Below are 20,131 nucleotides of genomic sequence, written 5' to 3' on the forward strand. Positions count from 1 at the left end.
TACAAGAAGAAGGTAAAAAACCTTAGCTGTTTCAAAGGCAGTACTTATTTCTTTAAACAATACAATGACATTTACACAGGTGGAATGAATTCCACATTATCTGGAAACAAAGTGTCATTAGAAATAAGACTTCTTTTAACCAATATACTTAGTTTTCACATATTTCTGTACTATTTCACATGTTTGTAGTGTTACCACTGTACTTAATCCTGGTTTTAAACATTCTGCATCTGGAGAAACTCGTGTACACCACCAAACAACGAACAACTTAACATGGACTAACTTGTTAGCGAAGTCGCTAATTAGCATAGTGCCCGGCGCTAACTAGTAATATCTGAGAAACAACAACAATAAAAGCTAAACAGTACAAGAGGGTTTGTGTACTCACCTCCGATAGACAGACACGGGACTTAGCAAAACACTAGGGACTTTTTCTAATTAACACGACTTGAACCTATTGCTGGACAACTTAAAGACATGGAGCAACGAATTACAGTATATCTCTTCCCAACTACTCACTTTGTCCCTATAGACCCTACCCACGTGACGTCACAACTCCTTCCTCCTGACTGGTGCCGCCCATTTGTCCGTCAACACATCATGTTTACCTGTTACGGCTACGTACATTCCTCCTATTTACGACGTGTTTTTCTGCTCGTTAACATTAATAATCAAAATGGTGAAGGCGTGTGTGGCGGTCGGTTGCAATAACAGAGAAGATAGACGGAGAAGACGGAGAGACTTGAAGTTCTACCGGATTCCGAGAGACCCGGAGAGAAGAGAGCGAGATGGGCTGCTGCAATTCGACGAGAAAACTGGGCTCCAAACGATTACCACAGATTATGTAGTAGTCATTTTATATCTGGTAAGATGCATTTAATATATATTTAGAGGGTTTTGGGCTGACAACCACAATTAAGATCATTGCTAGGCTAATCGCCGACAACATACACGTATGTATGTAGTGAGAGTGCTATCGCTAAACCATATAAACATTAAAAGCCTTAACTCCATTGACAAACGACATGAAATACATTAGACTTGACAGTGGATGTTAGCAATAACGAAAGATTTTGAATTGAAAATTTCGTAACTCACCTTTCCAAGCACAAGATAGATTCCTGCCGAATTTTCGTGGATGAGGACCTGTTTCACCCAACCAGCAACGGAGTATTTATAAGCCTCCAAGCTCTTAAAGTTTTTCAAACTTTAGTGAGAATAGGCTGATTTCGTGTGGACAAGATAGTTGTACATATCAGGGTAGCTAGCAGATGTCAGGCAAATACGGCGGAGACAGCGGGTCGAAAAACATCAATTTAGGCATCAAATATGGATCTGGCGAATGGATAAACTGAAGCTTTTCCACATAATGCCTTTTATGCAACGCATCAAGTGAGTTTACGGCATCCGAAAGCACCGGGTCTTCCATGAAATGCATTATAAATTGCTCGATCAATTGAGACCATTGATAATACAGACACAAAATGACGGGCAAGGGGGCGGAACCATACAGCGAGCACGTGATTTTGTGACGTCGGTGGGTAGGGTCTATTAGTAGGAGTAACGTTCTTACAGGAAGGCACTGCCCCCTGGCGGCCGATGGCATTCCCTTCATATCCAATGTTGTGCGTGCGGCCGTTAAAGGTGTTCGCGCGGCAGACGTGTCTTGAATTTATTTCCGCTAATAGATAAAGTTATTAGGGAAAATCATTGTTTTTGAACATTTACGAATCGTAATCGAATCGTCACGTGTTGAATTGCGATGCATCTAATAAGCGATTTTTTGAGAAGAAAAAACAAAAACAAGCTCAAAAACTCAAATTTAGCTTAATGGCGGATTGTAAGCAATTGAACAGACATTGTTAATTGTGCCAGAGGAATGAAAACAAAACTGTCAATGAAAAACAAACAAAAGTAAGGTGTAACACAGGCAACAATTTGAAAAGTAGTGTAGTAAAAAGTACAGATACATGCTGTAAAATGCCGTAAAGTAAAAATAAAAAGTATCTCTTCAATTTTGTACTCAAAGTATAGATACACAAAAATGAACTTAAGTACAGTCACAAAGTACTTTTACTTTGTTACATTCCACCACTGCCATTTTGTATATTTTCAATATAACCCTCCGCTGCATGTTGTGAACTATTTTGCCTCAATCTGGTGGCTATTGCACAGGTAGCTCAACATTTTATTTTGTTTATTCAAGGCATGTCAAAAATTGTAAGTTTTTTTTTTTTTTCCAATCAACTTTTTGCAGTTTTAACACTGCGTCCTTCGTTATTGCAAAGATTATGTGGGATAAGTAGTGTGGGATTACCTGAGTGAAAGTCAATTACAGGCTGAGTCAGCTTCATCCACAATCTGTAAATAAATGACATATTAACCTCCCTCCCACGGTACGATTTATTATTGATGGGCCCTGTGAGATCATACCTGGGATGGCTTTGACATTTTTTTTTATTATAATAGTTGCACTAACCCACAGAAATGTGTGTTTTCTTGTCATATGTACAATGTATCTATTATCACAAAGTAACGTTTACCTATCTGAATATTATCTTCTGCACTAGCAAACGATTTCTTCTTGAGGGCAAAGCTATTTCCAAAGTTTAGACACTTTACATTGTCAGTTGAGATATGTGTGAACTAGAGCATCATAATACAGCTAGAAGTCAAATCAGACCAACCTGCGTGATGTTGTACTGCTTCTTTCACAGTAGCAATGGAAACAACAATGGCTCCATCTGCTGTTGTACAAGGATTATAGAAGGCAGCATGATCAAAATCCATTGATGTTTGCTCTATGAAAGACGCTTCTTTTTATTTTATTTATTTATCTTTTAAACAACACCCTAAATATTACTTTGGTAGCTTTACAACAGGTAAGGTGTAATTAACATTAACTCTCCAAATTAGTAAAATGTAATTCTTTGTACTCAAATTAATATATAATTCTGCAAAAAGATTGATTAGTCAGTCTGGTGTGGTTGAGTTTAAAGACCAGGAAAAGTGACCTGACGTTTGACTTGGTTTGACTGTGCAGATTTTTGCCTTGTATTTCTTTTAAGTAACCACCAAAGAAAAATCATTTGGATTTCTCTATACCTCGATCTTTTTTTTACAGAAAGGACTGGATCGATGTGGGTGTGTGCTACCCACAAGGCACCACTTTTGTAGTCATCTCAGACATCCACAATCGCCTGACCAAACAGACCCGCAAGACAGGAGTCTTCATGAGAACCATGCAGATGGAGAAGATCAATCACTCACACCTGACAAAAAGCTATTACTACTGGGAGGAAGACACAGGGTCAGACGCACACATACTGTCCAATATAAACAAATATTTTATTAAATGCCTTATTTGTTAGAGATTTGTAAATCTGTGGAAACCTACCTTTTAGATTAGGGTTAGACAGGTTAGACAGTTACACTGTTGACCAAAAGAATTGGCACAGCTGCAATTCTGTCAGATAATGCTCAGTTTCTCCCCGAAAATGATCGAAATGATAAGTGCTTTGGGAGTAATGTCTTTATTTATTTTGCTTGCATTGAAAAAAAACACAAAAGAGAATGAAAAAAATATTAAATCATTATCATTTTACATAAAACTCCACCCTCAGCCAAATTCTTTGTAGCACAATCTTTAGACAAAATAACTGAAAACAACCACTACCGGTACCCATCAATGAGTTCCTTACAATGCTCTGCTGGAATTTAAGACCATTCTTCTTTGGCCAACTGCTCCAGGTCTCTGAGATTTGAAGGGTGCCTTCTCCAAACTGCCATTTTCACATTCTCTCCACAGGTGTTCAGGTCTGGACTCATTGCTGGTCACTTTAGAAGTCAGTGCTTGCTCTCAAACAATTTTCTAGTACTTTTTGAAATATTTTGGGTCATTGTCCTGTTTGAAGACCCATGACCTCTGAGGGAGACCCAGCTTTCTCACACTGGGCCCTACGTTATGCTGTAAAATTTGTTGGTAGTCTTCGGACATCATAATGCCATGCACACGGTCAAGCAGTCCAGTGCCAGAGGCAGCAAAGCAACCCCAAAACATTAGGGAACCTTCGCCATGTTTGACCGTGGGGACGGTGTTCTTTTCTTTGAAAGCCATTTTTTCCTGTAAACTCCATGTTAATGCCTTTTCCCCAAAAACTCTACTTATGCCTCATCTGACAGGAGAACATTCTTCAAAAACATTTTTGGTTTTCTCAGCTAAGTTTTGGCAAACTCCAGCCAGGCTTTTTTATGTCTCTGGGTCAGAAGTGGGGTCTTCTCAGGTATCCTACAATAGAATTCCTTTTCATTCAGAAGCCGGCGGATAGTACTGGTTGACACTGTTGTCCCCTCGGACTGCAGGACAGCTTGAACTTGTTTGAATGTTAGTCGAGGTTCTTTATCTACCATCCGCACAATCTTTCTCGTCAATTTTTCTTTTCCGTCCACATCTAGGGAGGTTAGCCAGAGTGTCATGGGCTTTACACTTATTGATGACGCTGTGCACAGTAGACACAGGAACGTTCAGGTCTTTGGAGATGGACTTGTAGCCTTGAGATTGCCCATGCTTCTTCAGACAGTTCTTTGGTCTTCTTTCGTTTCTCCATGCTCAATGTGGTAGACAAAAGGACGCAGGACAGAGGTTGAGTCAACTTTAATCCATTTTAATTGGCTGCAAGTGTGATTTAGTTATTGCCACCACCTGTTATGTGCCAGGCAAGTAACAAGTGTAGGTGCTGTTAATTACACAAATTAGAGAATCATCACGTGATTCTTCAAAGGGTGCCAATACTTTTTTCCGGTCCATTTTTCTTTCCATTCTCTTTTGTGTTTTTTCATTGCAAGCAAAATAAATGAAGGTATTGCTAATGAAGCATTTGTAATTGCAATCATTTTCTGGGAGAAATTCAGCATTATCTGGCAGAATTGCAGCTGTGCCAATTCTTTTGGTCAGCAGTGCATACTGCATATACAAATTAAATTCGTGCCAGGACCTGGTTTGTAAGTCGAAATGGTTGCATGTCAAGCGGGATTTTTCCATAAGAATACATTATACTTCGATTCATTTGTTCCACAGCCTGAAAAACCTATGCTAAATACATAGCAAAACAAATTAATTATACATATAAATCAGAATTAAAATAATGATAATAATAATTATGTAACAAATCTGGTTCTAATGTTGCGGTTGTGTTTAGCATGCTGTTCCTGAACGCACCTTGTGAGACAGCCAGTGTGCTGGAAAAAAATAAAGTAACATCTTGTATCTAGAATAAAGAGGAAAGATGTAGCAGAGGAAAGGTGTAGCGGAGTATGAGTAGCATTTCTTCTTCACTCAAGTAAAATTTAAAAGTATGACATGGTAAAACTACTCTTAGAACTATATTTTTCCCCAAAAGTTACTCAAGTAAATGTAAAAGAGTAACTAAGATGTTACAACCAACCTCTGCAATTTACAGAGGGGCAAATAAGGATTTAGTAGGATCAACCACGAATTGTGCAAGTTGTCCCACTTGAAAATATTAGAGAGGCCTGTAATTGTCAACATGGGTGAACCTCAACCATGAGAGACAGAATGTGGAAAAAAGACCCAGAAAATCACATTGTTTGATTTTTAAAGAATTTATTTGCAAATCATGGTGGAAAGTAAATATTTCGTCAATACCAAAAGTTCATATCAATACTTTGTTATGTACCCTATGTTGGCAATAACAGAGGCCAAACGTTTTCTGTAACCCTTCACAAGCTTTTCATACACTGTTGCTGGTATTTTGGCCCATTCCTCCATGCAGATCTCCTCTAGAGCAGTGATGTTTTGGGGCTGTCGTTGGGCGGACTTTCAACTCCCTCCACAGATTTTCTATGGGGTTGAGATCTGGAGACTGGCTAGGCCACTCCAGGACCTTCAAATGCTTCTTACAAAGCCACTCCTTTGTTGCCCTGGCTGTGTGTTTGGGATCATTGTCATGCTGAAAGACCCAACCACGTCTCATCTTGAATGCCCTTGCTGATGGAAGGAGATTTTCACTCAAAATCTCTCGATACATGGCCCCATTCATGCTTTCTTTTGCACAGATCAGTTGTCCTGGTCCTTTGCAGAAAAACAGCCCCAAAGCATGATATTTCCACCCCCATGCTTCACAGTGGGTATAGTGTTCTCCGGATGCAATTCAGTATTCTTTCTCCTCCAAACACGAGAACCTGTGTTTCCACCAAAAAGTTCTATTTTGGTTTCATCTGACCATAACACATTCTCTCAGTCCTCTCCTGGATCATCAAAATGCTCTCTAGCGAACCACAGATGAGCCTGGACGTGTACTTTCTTCAGCTGGGAGACTCGTTTGGCAGTGCAGGATTTGAGTCCCTGGTGGTGCATTGTGTTACTGATAGTAGCCTTTGTTACTGTGGTCCCAGCTCTCTGTAGATCATTCACTAGGCCCCCCGTGTGGTTCTGGGATTTTTGCTCACCGTTATTTTTATCATTTTGATGCCACGGGGTGAGATCTTGCATGGAGCCCCAGATCGAGGGAGATTATCAGTGGTCTTGTATGTATTCCATTTTCTAATAATTGCTCCCACAACTGCTTTCTTCACACCAAGCGTTTTACCTATAGCAGATTCAGTCTTCCTAGCCTGGTGCAGGTCTACAATTTTTTCTCTGGTGTCCTTCGACACCTCTTTGGTCTTGCCCATAGTGGAGTTTGGAGTGTGACTGACTGAGCTTGTGGACAGGTGTCTTTTATACCGATAATGTGTTAAAACAGGTGCCATTAATACAGGTAATGAGTGATGGTAGACCTCGTTAGAAGAAGTTAGACCTCTTTGACAGCCAGAAATCTTGCTATTTTGTAGGTGACCAAATACTTTTTTTCCACTCTAATTTGGAAATAAATTCTTTAAAAATCAAACAATGTGATTTTCTGTTTTTTTTTCCACATTCTGTCTCTCATGGTTGAGGTTTATCATGTTGACAATTACAGGCCTCTTTAATCTTTTCAAGTAGGAGAACTTGCACAATGGTGGTTGACTAAATACTTATTTGCCCCACTATAGCTGTAAGAAACTATTAGCATATTTTACCATATAAGTTGAGACAGGGTATTGGATTTCAAACAAAAGATGCAAAAATTATACAGTTGCATTTGCATCTGTGTGCTTTTATGTGTCTGTTACAGGCTGCTCTTCTTAAAAGTTCAGGCTCATAACGACAGGGAACAGTATGCTTTCTGCTCCCTCAAAGGATGTGAGAGGGTCAAAATAACAGCTGTCATCCCAAAAGGCAGTGCACCCAGCAACTGCATGTCTCGGGCATACCCAAAACACGCTGAGCTACCTGTTGTAGATGTTCCCATGCCCAAAAAGATCCCAAATGACCGAATGGTGAGAGATGAACGGAATTAAATTCATTCATATTAGAAAATGTATTTTAAATGCTTATTTTGATGTAAACTACACATATACGGTATTTTGGAAAGTTTGATCATGAGCATGTGTAGTTGCTGAATGTAAAACTTTATTGACCTGGACTGAGTGTGTTGTCTTTTAAGCAACCTTATTTGCATTATCATAGACTTCATAACCTATTGACATGACATGGGAAACGGGGCAGATTTGTAGGGGGCCTATTTTCAAAAACTTAAAATTCTAATATTTTCAAAACCAAAGCTGCTACCGACCTAAAACTTAAACAGGTACCTACCTTAGCCATATATGAGTCTCCATGAGCAGCGGCATTAAAAAATTCCAAGTCGTTCCCTTATAAAATACAGATTATTTTTTATATAAGTATAACACAACTAAAAATGGCTATAAAAGTCTCAGATTTTGCACTTGATGCACAAAAATCACCAAATGCTAGATAACTACCAATATTTTCAGGATCAATAGCAATATTTAACATAAATATGTTTTTGACAACAGAACATTAATACTTGAGGAAAACATGCAGAATCAATTAAACAATATGTAAATAGATTATTAGAACATTCTACATCCAACCACAACCTATTATAGAATAGAATAGCCCTTTAATATCATTATACACTATATAGGCTAAGGTTAGCGAATGAGGCTAGCGGCCGCCTGACGTCAACAGAGCTTTTCTGGTGCAAATTGTTGTGGTTAAATGCTTAAATCCCCGAATTTTATTTATTTATATATATATATATATATATATATATATATATATATATATATATATAATATATATATATATATATATATATATATATATATATATATATATATATATATATATATATATATATACATATATGGACGTAAAACAGTCTTGAGTTCTTGTTCTTGGTTAAAAGCAAAGAAACAGTACATTTAGCGTTTATTTTACGTATATTGTTGAAGTACAATGCTACTCTGTTAGCGAATGAGGCTCGATGCCGCCTGATGTAAACAGATTTTCTGGCAAAAATTCTTGGAAAATAAATGCTTAAATCCCTGAATTCTTTATAAATATGGAGGTAAAACAGTCTCGATTCCTGGTTAAAAGCAAAAAAAAAAAAACGCAGGTAGCAGTTATTTCGTGTAAATATTGCCAATTATGAGGCTAAGCAGTTACGAAAAGTAGCCGCCTCCATGTGTAAACAAAGAAGAAAATTCCTTCGAATAAATGCTGCAATCACGCATGCATGGCATGGTACGAAAAATATAATATTTAACTTGAATCCTCGAACAAATCACTCCTGAGACAATCCTTCCTGTTTGTATGCGGTACAGCTTTTGTAGTTAAATCCAATCGTAAGTAAATCCAAGCTTAAATCCGACATGAGCGTTTGCCATCTTCGGCTATTACTATATGAAACTTGGCCCCCTCTGATAAGGCGTTACGCAAAGAATGACGAAGTGTCACGTCAATAAGTAATGAAGTCTATGGCATTATATAATGACTTCAGTCATATGAAGGTAATTTGGATTGTATTCCTATATGTTGTAAGACATAGAGCAGACCCTACCAATATTAAGTGAATTAATTTAATGATGTTCAGACTTACATTTATCCCTTTTAACTTGCTTAATGTGCCGGAACACCCCCACACACCCAAACACACGTTTGATTGGCTGATGACTTGACACCCCCGCCACAAGACACTCACACAGCCCCGACAGATTTCTGTGAAGAACATGCTGCCTCTCCCACCCCTTTCGCAGAGGGATATTAGAAGTTTTTTTTTTTTTTTTTGGGCCAGCAGCAGCCACTGTAAATAATATAAAAAGACGTCAATGTTGTGGAGCTGGGGGAAACACCACTAATTTTGCTACTGAAAGTCCAACCTGCATCAGATTTAATGTTTAAGTCAGTACAGATTTATTTTGCATTGATCATTTAGCCTATCAATTATTTCGCTTCATATTCGTGACAAATGTAGTCCTGACCCCCGTTCACCCAATCTGTGTGGTATAATTAATGTCCCGTCCCCATCAAAAATTCTACATGCAGGTTATGCTGTTATATCGTCCCTACCAATGTTGAGACCAAACCTACGCCCTTGCTCCAGCTTAAGTTATAGTTCTTTGTTTCAAAAATTGTAGTCTTACATTTGAGATAGTGTAAAACGAGCAGATATTGCAATTATACAGTGGTATGAAAAAGTATCTGAACTTTTTGGAATTTCTCATGTCTGCACAAAATCACCATCAAATGTGATCTGATCTTTGTCGAAATCATAAGGATGAAAATACAGTGTTTGCTTTAACTAAAACCACCCAAACATTGATAGGTTTTCATATTTTGATGAGGAGAGCATGCAAACATTGACAGAAGGGGGAAAGTAAGTAAGTGAACCCTCTGCCTAAGGAGACTTAAAGGGCAATTGAAGCCAATTTTTACCAAACATTTTAAGTCATTTATGTCCCCTATCACTGATGAGTGGTTTAAAGCTGCCCTGCCCACTTTCAAACACTCACCTGGTAAGAATGGTCTTGGTGAGAAACATTGTCTGATGTGCATCACGGCTCGGTCATCGGGACATCGACTATATGTAAAACTATGGCCAAGAATGGTGTTCATGGGAGGACTCCACGGAGGTGGCCACTACTGTCTAAAAAAACATCATTGCTCATTTAATGTTCGCAAAAAGGCTCTTGAACACTCCACAGGAGTTTTGGCAAAAATATTTTGTGGACTGATGAAACCAAAGTTGAATTGTTTGGAAGTAACACGTACATCATGTGTGGAGGAAAAATGGAACAGCTCACCAATATCAGCACCTCATCCCCACCGTGAAGCATAGTGGAGGGAGCATCATGATTTCGGGCTGTTTTACTACTTCAGGTCCTGGACAACTTGCAATCATTAATGGAAGAATGAATTCAAAAGTTTAACAGGATTTTTTGCAGGGAAACCTGCGGCCGTCTGTCAGACAGTTAAAGCTAAGAAAAAAAAGGGGAAAAAAAGGATGGATGGATGGATGGATGGATGGATGCAGCAAGAAGAAAATGATCCAAAACACAGATGTAAATCAACTTCAGAATGGTTTCAGATGAACAAAATCCACGTTCTGGAGTGGCCAAGTCAAAGTCCAGACTTGAACCCCATTGAGATGCTGTGGCATGACCTAACGCCAGCGATTCATTTCAGACATTCCAGGAATCTGACTGAACTACAGCAGTTTGGTAGAGAAGAATGGGCCAAGATTAGTCTTGATCAATGTGCCAGACTGATCTGCAGCTACTGTACAGAAAGTGTCTGGTTGAAGTTATTGATGCCAAAGGAGGGGGCACAAAATATTAAATGTGATGGTTCACTTACTTATTTTCCCCCTTCTGTCATTGTTTGCATACTATCCTCATTAAAATATGAAAACCTATAAATGTTTGGGTGGTTTTAGTTAAGGCAGACAGCTTTTTCATCTGTGTGATTTTGACAAAGATCAGATCACATTTGATGGTGATTTTATGCAGCCATGTGAGAAATTCCGAAAGGTTCAGATACTTTTTCATACCACTGTACATATGAGTTTAGAGCCTGCATTGCCATCAAGATGTGTGTGCACCAATTTGTCTCAATTAGCGTCTACATTATTTAATCACTTAATCTTGCTATCAAGCGGATGGGTTTATTTTTTTTTTCCAAATGGAGCTGTATTTTTTCATGTTTTTGTAGCAAAATTTACAAATTGTTGGTCTATTTTTTTCTCCTTTCAGCACTCACCAGAGCACTTACTGGAAGTCAAACTAGAATCTTATAACACTCGGTTCTTCCACATCAAAGAGGACTTCGCTTTTACTGAGGTATTACTTTTTTGTGCTCTTATATCAGTGCTTCTCTATTATTTTCTGTTACGCCCCCCACCCCTGCGAAGACGTAAACGTTTCGTGCGCCCCTCCACTCTCTGCCACCACTGTAAATAGTACCATTTGTCACCAAAATTATTATTATAAGTACAACTTTTCATAACATTGTCATTTTATATTAAAGGAAAAAAGTAGTATAAATCAACTTAAAAAACTGAAATTTCTGGAGAAATTACTCTGGGTCTTTGCTGTGTGGAGATACAGATCTTAGCCCCGCCCAGGGCTATCAATAGAATGGACAAACATGCCAGTCAATGGCATTAAACATAGTAAATGCCATTAGAAATGATTGGGAAATTTGGACGTCCATGGCCGTCAATGGCAGCACCCTCCATAAGCGGTAATGGAATAGGGGACGTTTGGGGGACACGTCGTATTGATATCTGGTAATTTCCTATTGATTTGCGGACATTGTTTTTTTTTTTTTAACCATTGCAAATGAATGGGAAATATTTTAGCTCTCCATGGCTGTCAATGGCATCAAGTTACATAGAAATGGAATCCAAGTACATTGGCATCAATACATTCAACATACATGCAAAGGCATCAATGCAATGTAAATTCCATTGGAAGTGAATGGGAAATTTCCCATTAAAAATGAATGGGAAAGTTTTTGGCAAATTTTCGGGGAACTGTACATTTTTTTCAAATTTTGTATACAGCTTTTATCCCCCTCACCGTCCCTGAATTTTTGAAGCCAAAATTATGTGATTTAGTCAAAAATTGTAGGACTAAATACATTTGGAAACCTTTTTTTTCCGGGAAAAATCGCCGTTCACGGGAGAACGGAGAACGTTTTTGAGCCTTTTAAAAAATTCTCTGCGTCGCACGAAAATTTCAGTCGTGTCGATACTTGAACCGTGTCGATTGGCACACTGGTCCGGGCTGCTCGGCACGCCGAAAAAACGTGGAGAATAAGATGAAAAAAGAAAGAATAAGTACGATAATGTTGTATAACAACACTATCTGGCCTTTGTCAAGAAGGCAAAGAACCAGATAATAAAGTTGAAGAACAACACTATCTGCCCTTCTCCAAAAAGGCAAAGACCCAGATAATAAAGTAAATCTTTATTAACATTATTTTGTCTGTAAAAGAAAAGAGTTAAGGTGCATCAATTTGCCTGAATAAAAAAGTCACATCCAAACTTTAAAAATACACTCAAGTTGCGTTTTTTTGACCATTTGATGCTGAAAAATTAAACTAAAATCAATCAATAATAATAAATTCCAATTAAACGATAGTGTCATCGGGCAGAGGGACAATTTTTGCTGCAGGCAGTATTAGCTCCTTTGCTATGGTGTTGGGTTATTTTGCACTGAGCAGTGCATGCCGGTTTACTGGTTGGTTGGTTTTGTCCTACTCTCATCTTTCCTGTTCATTTTGCTTTTGCTGCTCATTAATGTTTCTCTAGGGTTCAGATTGAAAGGGCTAAACAGATGACATGTTCATATTGCTAGAGTCATACTCTGGAAGTCCGGCAGCCTAGCCCAATGACCTCACCGCCCTGCAACATCAACAACAATGGTGACCTACCAATTAAACAAATTTTACAAATTTTATAAAAATGAAAACATCAAATGGGGTTTTAATATCAAATTATTATAACTCATACTAACATTTATAGTTCAAGAATTACAAGTCTTTCAATCTGTGGTTCTCTTTAAATCAACTGAATCAGATTACTCTGTTATTCAAACTAACTGACAGATCAATCGGTTACTTAAATAATCGACAGCTGCAGCCCTAGTTTATGTATGTTTCATCGAATCATGCTGGACACTTTGTCGTGGGACTCAAAACAGTAATGTAAATGTCTTTCGATGTGATAGGTGAATGGCAGAAAATTGTACCAACCAGAAGATGGCGTGCAGCTGACCGTAATTGATGGGCAGAATGGGAAGGTGGTGGACAGCAAAGGCTTCAGGAACTCCATCCTCCAGGGTGTTCCTGCACAAATAAACAACTATATCAGTGGCCTACAAGATGGGTAAGATGGAGTTATGTTGTGATCCCAATAACACAATATTTGCATACCAATCAACTCAATTTTGGATGCCCCAAAAAATGTGACAAAAAGTGCAAACTGCTTGTTCTTTCTGCAGTTCAGTTGTTCTCCTGACATCAAAAGGCCGTCTGGTTACGAGAGGACCATGGACCAAAGTATTAGAACGACTTGGAGTAGACTCGGGCAAGCAACTGAAAGGTAATTTTTACACTCAAATTTTTTTTTCTTTCCAATTACTATTGTGTGACCTCATTGTTTACCAAAAGAACAGCCAAGTAATTCACACTAGATGGCGGTGTTTCAGATTATACATTATAAACAAATATCAAACATGAGCAGATTCATTCACTTATTTGTTTTTCAGACCGCTTAATCTATCAAGGGGGTTTGGGGGGAATTATGCTAACCATACATGCTCACATTTACACGCATGAGCAATACGGAGTGTCCAATCAACCTACCATACATTTTATTGGGATGTGGGAAGAAAATTGAATACTCGGAGATAACCTGAGATTGGTAGAGTAGCAAAATTACTGTTTTTTCTTTTTTTTACCAATGGCATTTATTTTTCTCAACAAAAAGTGACACTTCAATTTCAACAAAAAAAATTTAATAAAAATATGATTTTCAATAAATGTATATATATATTTATATACATGTATATGTGTATATACGTATATACATGTACATGTATATACATATGTGCATATACAGTATACAGTGTATATATGCTATATATATATATATATATATAAATTATCGTGTTAACAGGCGGTAATTAATTTTTTTAATTAATCACGTTAAAATATTTGACGTAATTAACGCACATGCCCCGCTCAAACAGATTCAAATGACAGCACAGTGTCATGTGCACTTGTTACTTGTGTTTTTTGGAGTTTTGTCACCCTCTGCAGGCACTTGGGTACGACTGATTTTATGGGTTTCAGCACCATGAGAATTGTGTAATTATTGACATCAACAATGGCGAGCTACGAGTTTATTTTTTGATGGAAAATTTTACAAATTTTATTAAAACGAAAACACTAAGAGGGGTTTTAATATAAAATGTCTATAACTTGTACTAACATTTATCTTTTAAGAACTAAAAAGTCTTCCTATCTATCTATCTATCTATCTATCTATCTATCTATCTATCTATGGATCGCTTTAACAGAATGTTAATGTTAATGCCATCTTGTTGATTTATTGCTATAATAAACAAATACACTACTTATGTACAGTATGTTGAATGTATATATCCATCTTGTATCTTATCTTTCCATTCAAACAATAATTTACAGAAAAATATGGCATATTTTTTAGATAGTTTGAATTGCAATTAATTCCGATTGATTAATTTTTAAGCTGTGATTAACTCGATTAAAATAAGGTTCTGCGCAAATCTTAGCTATCCCTGGGATTGCTAGGATATATGTATATATATATATATATATATATATATATATATATATATATATATATATATATCAGAGGTTGCGCTAGACTTTTTCGTTGTCTGTCATTTTGACTGACAGGGTCATAAAAATCCGGTCATAATCTATTTTTACCCGTCACTTAAATTTTTAAAATGATGATTGTGGTGACCCTTTGTTTGGCATAATTCACCTTCCGTACTTGTGTTTCCATTCGGCCGAGCGCGTTAGCGGCTACGACACAGTCACGTGACAGAGACACTTAAGGCTCAAACACACCAGCAACGTGAACGTCGCGTCAACGATCTCGCCGCGATTACGCTTCGAAACGCGGCCCTTAAAGTCAATCAGCCAATGCACACCAGTCACAGTGCGTCCTCGTGTTAGACGCGTCCCAGAAGCGCTAAATGTGACGCACGCGAAAAGAACAGCAGAGTTTGTTTTTTGACGCGAGACGCGGCCGCCCTGCGTCAATACTACTAGGTAGGATCGGGCAGGCCGGAAGTCACTCGTGTAAAAATACGGTGGATCCGGTCTATTTTCAAAATAATATGCAATCGTAATTTACTATATAAATAAAATAAACTGAAATGAGCTAAAACACCTGCAATTAATACGAATAATACACAAATCCTGCTACACAATTAAATTAATTCCTGCATGGTGCTTTAACTTGAGAAAAAACATCAATAAAGCTCAGAAAAATGTTCATAAGAAAAAAAATGTTAAAATCTTTGTCATTGGGATTGCTCTTTGCTTTAGCACATGACTTCTTTTTTCTTCTTTCTTTCAAAAAGAAAGCTGGCCAATACGCGGGGTCCGAAAGGCAAAGTGTTGTTGTTTTATTACCTTTTAATACCCGCTATTCTCGCGCGATCTTGCAATCCTCGCGTGAACCGTTACTTTTCATTTTCTACACGTTATTACATGATCCATACTGTAATGTCTTTCACATTAAATGTTTTCTATTGTATATATGTTTAATTGATTGAATTGAACTGTCTTTTTCATTCCAAAAAATTAGGTCACCCCTTTTTACATTATAATTTTTTCACCTATATAAGAGTGTAATGGTACACACACTTTAACTTTCAAACACTGTGAAAAAAAAAGCATTTTTCCTGTTGTACTGAGTCATGACTTGTGTGTACCGTCACACCCTTAATAAATATAGATATTTTTTTAAATATGCAGATGAGGCTTGAATCTCTTCCCTCTTTACTCTTTCTTGCAGATAAGTTGGCATTTGTAGGCTTCAAAGGCACGTTCCACCCTGACTGGATTCGATTGGAAGTGGACCCAAACAGAGCCAAGATCCACCAGGTTCTGCCAATCCCGGTGGTCCACAAGTTGAAGCTATGAGTGACAAGGAGGACAACAAAGAAGCTATGTGGCTGCAATATGATGACACACATACTCATTTATACACTATACATCATACACTGACTGCAGACTTGTTCCGAGCAACTGGTCCAAGTCCAAGTGGTGTGTTTTTGAAGAATTGTGTGGTTGGGTGTGTTGAGAATGAGAAGCATTGTCCACAATGAATCTCAGACAACCTCATTAGCAGACGGCTTAAACTTGACCGCAGCTGCTTTTGAAGTATGGCTGACTCCTCAAACACTAATGGGCGGGTTCGTGACTGCACTTATGTTTTACCATGAGCACAGGTCTATTGTCATATGTACAGAAGAAACCATGTTTCCTTGTGCAATGAAATACTATCATTTGGCTTGTATTGATAAAGCGTGGGTTGTAGCATAAGGTAATTTTTCCTTTGTTGTTTTGTAAACCTAAGCTAATAAATCCCATCATAGCCCGTAATGTTCATACAGCAGCAGACATTTTAAAGGTTCCATGAAATACTGCAGCAAGTGACTTTAAAATGATAGCAGAGCATATTTTGGACACAAATCCATCCAAAATAAGTGATCGAAAAGGCTTAATACTTCAATTATATTCACTAAAAGTTCTAGAAACAAGATGTCACTGAGTTTGGAGTCTGCTAGCATGCTATTCATTGGCCGTTCTGTCATTCTGTCAACATGTGCTAGCTACCGCAGTGCTAGGAAGCTAGACATGATCGTCAATTCTAGGGTTGATGTCACAACCAGAATTGCTGGGAAGAAAAGGGCATTCCCTGACACATTGTTTAAGGAATAATTATAAAATGATAAAAAGCCACATTTACATGATTACGTTAGTGCAGTCGTTTTCATTTTTAAACATGGTCACCATTTTATTGCACCTTTAAGTGTCTAAAATGTCTAGCTCAATTGAAACCTAAACCTGTCCAGGAGCTAGACATTCAAAGTTTATTTTCCTCAAGTTGAATATTACAGAGAAAGAGAAAACATCTATATTAAGCACATGTAATTCTAATTTTAAAGTTAGTTATCCGCTGGGTTTGCTTCTTGGTTGTTTCTTGTTTGCAAATTTTTGGTATACTTCTGCTTCGTTGGCCAGATGGCTAACAAAGCCTGGGAAACAAAACACTGCTTTTCCTACGTTGAGCACTATGGTTTTATCATTGCTGCACTAAACAATCATCTCGGTGTTTTCCAGTTCCAAGAATTAAGGACACAAGTAAATGTTATATGCTAAAAAAGAAATTACTATAGAGATAGGTCAGTTTCTGTATGTTTAGGAAATTGAAAAAGCCATTGACATATTGTGTAAATTGAACGTGCAACATCTGCATCTGTATGAAAATGATATTCCAGATTTCTGTTGAACTAGGGTGGAAAATGTTAGTATGTTCCTTAGTAGCATTCAACACATGGTTGTGTGTTCTTGTGCTTGTTATACATCTCTCTACTTTTAAAGGTGCACAATGTACAGTAAGATTTGCACTTTAATTATTCATGAAATGTCCATACTCCAATAGACATTAAAGAAACATGTTTTTGGGGAATACTTTTGAAATGGATCTCAACGGCTAAGCAGAGATTTTTCCCATTTTAAAAGGCGATGTACGCGTCGCAAATTTGTTTCTGTTTAGCTTCCGTGTTCATCATCAGCCAATCACAGTCTTTGCCTGGATTACCACAACTCTATATGCCCCGTAAACAGGCTGTGCCAACTTTGACAAGCAGTCTGAATTATGTCTACACTGTGAGGCGAAAAAAACAATAGTTATGAATCTCAAAGCAGAGTTGCCAGTGTTAGTGAAACATTTCTACCAGAGCGTTCTCGTTTTAACATATTGCCAGCTCGTTTAAACGTAATGACATATCGTTTCAACCTATTGCTAACCTCGTTTTAACGTTGTGCCAACCTCGTTTCAACGATTAGTTAGTTGGGGTGTGACCGTCAGAACCTTGCGATGCGATATAATTTGCAATGCAAGGCTCCCGATAACGATCTTACGATATGGCAATACAAAAATTATCGATACAATGGTCAGGAATTCATTGTACGATACAATGAATAAACAGAAAAACATGCCAATTCTGTCTTTCTGTGAACTGGAATGGGTTTATCACTAATAGTGTCATCCGGCAAATTATTGTACTAACTCCATTTATGTCCAGCTCGGATCTTTTCCATCCATTCAAAAGTGAGATAATTTGCCAGATGACACTAAATGACATCTGTTATGAGCATTAGTTAATGCTCATGACAGTGTCGTGTCATAATTATGGTTGTCTAATGATAGTCTTGAGGCACCACTGTCAAATAAAGTGTTACCAAATACCATAACTAGCAATTAATGAAACAACTAGAACATGAACTGAAGAAATAATTAGCACAGAACATGAATTTTGATTATTTACATCTGTAGCGCTGCAATGCATGCTAGGAGGCATGTTTGGCAACTACAGTTTTGACAGCAGGTGGCAGAAGAGGTTGACTGTATCCCCCAAGGGAGGCCAAATGAAGGTTCTTGAAGCAATGAAGCTTTGCAACCAATTGGTTCAAAGCTTCATGGTGGTTCATTTGGTCTTATGACGGTCGTATGGTGCTGCTGTCAAACAAAGTGTTACCGGTTAATATCTTTTGGTGTAATCCCATAATATAGTGAGGACAGCTGTGGCCTATAGTCCATTGCGGCTTATCTATGAACAAATGCCATTTTTGTGTCACATTTGGTGGGTGGTGGCTTATAGTCAGGTGCGCCTTGTAGTGCGAAAAGTATGGTATATTCTGCAGAGGACTGGTCGCTTGTCACTTCTTTTCCTGCAGGTTCTCCTATGTGACGCGAAATTTTGGCAACCTGAAGGGGGGAGGGCATTTTGTGCTAGTCAATATTTTGATCTAATTGCAGTACCATTTTTGGCCATCAACTCTATATTGTGCACCTTTAATTTTAAACCATCAAAAGGCCTGCTATTAAAAAAATGATCCACTTAAATTTTTATGGGTGTAATTTTCCCATTTAAAAGTCCTACAGAAACCAATTTGAAATTGACCCCTCCCTTTGCCGAAATAGCTGGTCTTTTTTCGGAGGGTGTAGGAGTTATTTAGTGTTTTGTATGTTTGATGTTTTTGAAAATCCACAGAAAAGACATATTTTATACTTATTTATTGTACAGACTCCACCAATCCAAATCTGCAAGGGACATCATCTAATAACGCCATCTTCCAACCTCCTGTAAACATGTCTATGAATGTCCACTGTCAAGAAAATGGATGTGTTGTAAATGTGATTTGAGTTTGTAAACTGAAAAAGAGTCTTTTCAGACCTTTGTACAGAAATAAAGAATGCTGAACAGAGATTTTTCATTGGTGTCTGCCTGTTAAGTCACTAAAAGAACAAAATGAAAGCCAGCATCCTTAGTTGCAGAACCTTCCAATTATAATTCAAATTATTAAATTATTTCTCAGATTATTTTTCTGTCAGTAATTCACCATTATTATTCTGGATGAGTTCTTACACTTAATTATTGAAACACTTTCACACTCATACGATGAATTGATGGGGGTTCTTATAAAGTAACAGTTTATATAGATAGCGGAAAACATAGACAAGGCTAAAAAAGCGGTTTCTGCTCTTGCACCCCTCTTTAAAATAGTCTGCTGTATTTTAAGCCAAAAGAACTGTTGTGTTTGATAGAACAATATGTCTATATGCTGCCATAGCAGTTTCATGGCGCATTAAGCCCCTATTAACTATTTTTAATTTGTCCGTTTAACCCTGGAGACCCCCGTTTACAGACACCGCGCCACCGCTTTTGTTTCAACCCAGCCATAAAAAGGCAAGTAATTGTATCATTCGAAATGTCTATCATTTTTAGCTTAGAATCATTTATTGATGTCTAATATTTAGTTTAAAAAAACAACTTTATAAAACTTTTCACTCACATATTTTAAACTTTTAAACAATTTCAATCACAATGAAAAAATAGTGTGTGAATAGGATATCTACCTCATAAATAT

At 37.6% G+C, this 20,131-nt stretch overlaps 1 protein-coding gene across 1 annotated transcript in view; it reads left to right on the top strand.

Annotated features, from left to right (window-relative positions):
- The window catches only part of cemip (cell migration inducing hyaluronidase 1), a 293,578-nt gene extending 274,115 nt beyond the window's left edge, over positions 1 to 19,463 (top strand). The window contains exons 24-29 of the mRNA XM_057839754.1: positions 3,125 to 3,310; positions 7,176 to 7,380; positions 11,161 to 11,247; positions 13,141 to 13,298; positions 13,414 to 13,514; positions 15,987 to 19,463. Coding sequence (XP_057695737.1) covers positions 3,125 to 3,310; positions 7,176 to 7,380; positions 11,161 to 11,247; positions 13,141 to 13,298; positions 13,414 to 13,514; positions 15,987 to 16,114 — 865 coding nt within the window. The 3' untranslated portion in view covers positions 16,115 to 19,463. The remainder of the gene's footprint in view (positions 1 to 3,124; positions 3,311 to 7,175; positions 7,381 to 11,160; positions 11,248 to 13,140; positions 13,299 to 13,413; positions 13,515 to 15,986) is intronic.
- Positions 19,464 to 20,131: the final 668 nt, after the last annotated feature.

Source organism: Corythoichthys intestinalis, chromosome 1, assembly GCF_030265065.1.
Source record: "Corythoichthys intestinalis isolate RoL2023-P3 chromosome 1, ASM3026506v1, whole genome shotgun sequence".
NCBI lineage: Eukaryota > Metazoa > Chordata > Actinopteri > Syngnathiformes > Syngnathidae > Corythoichthys > Corythoichthys intestinalis.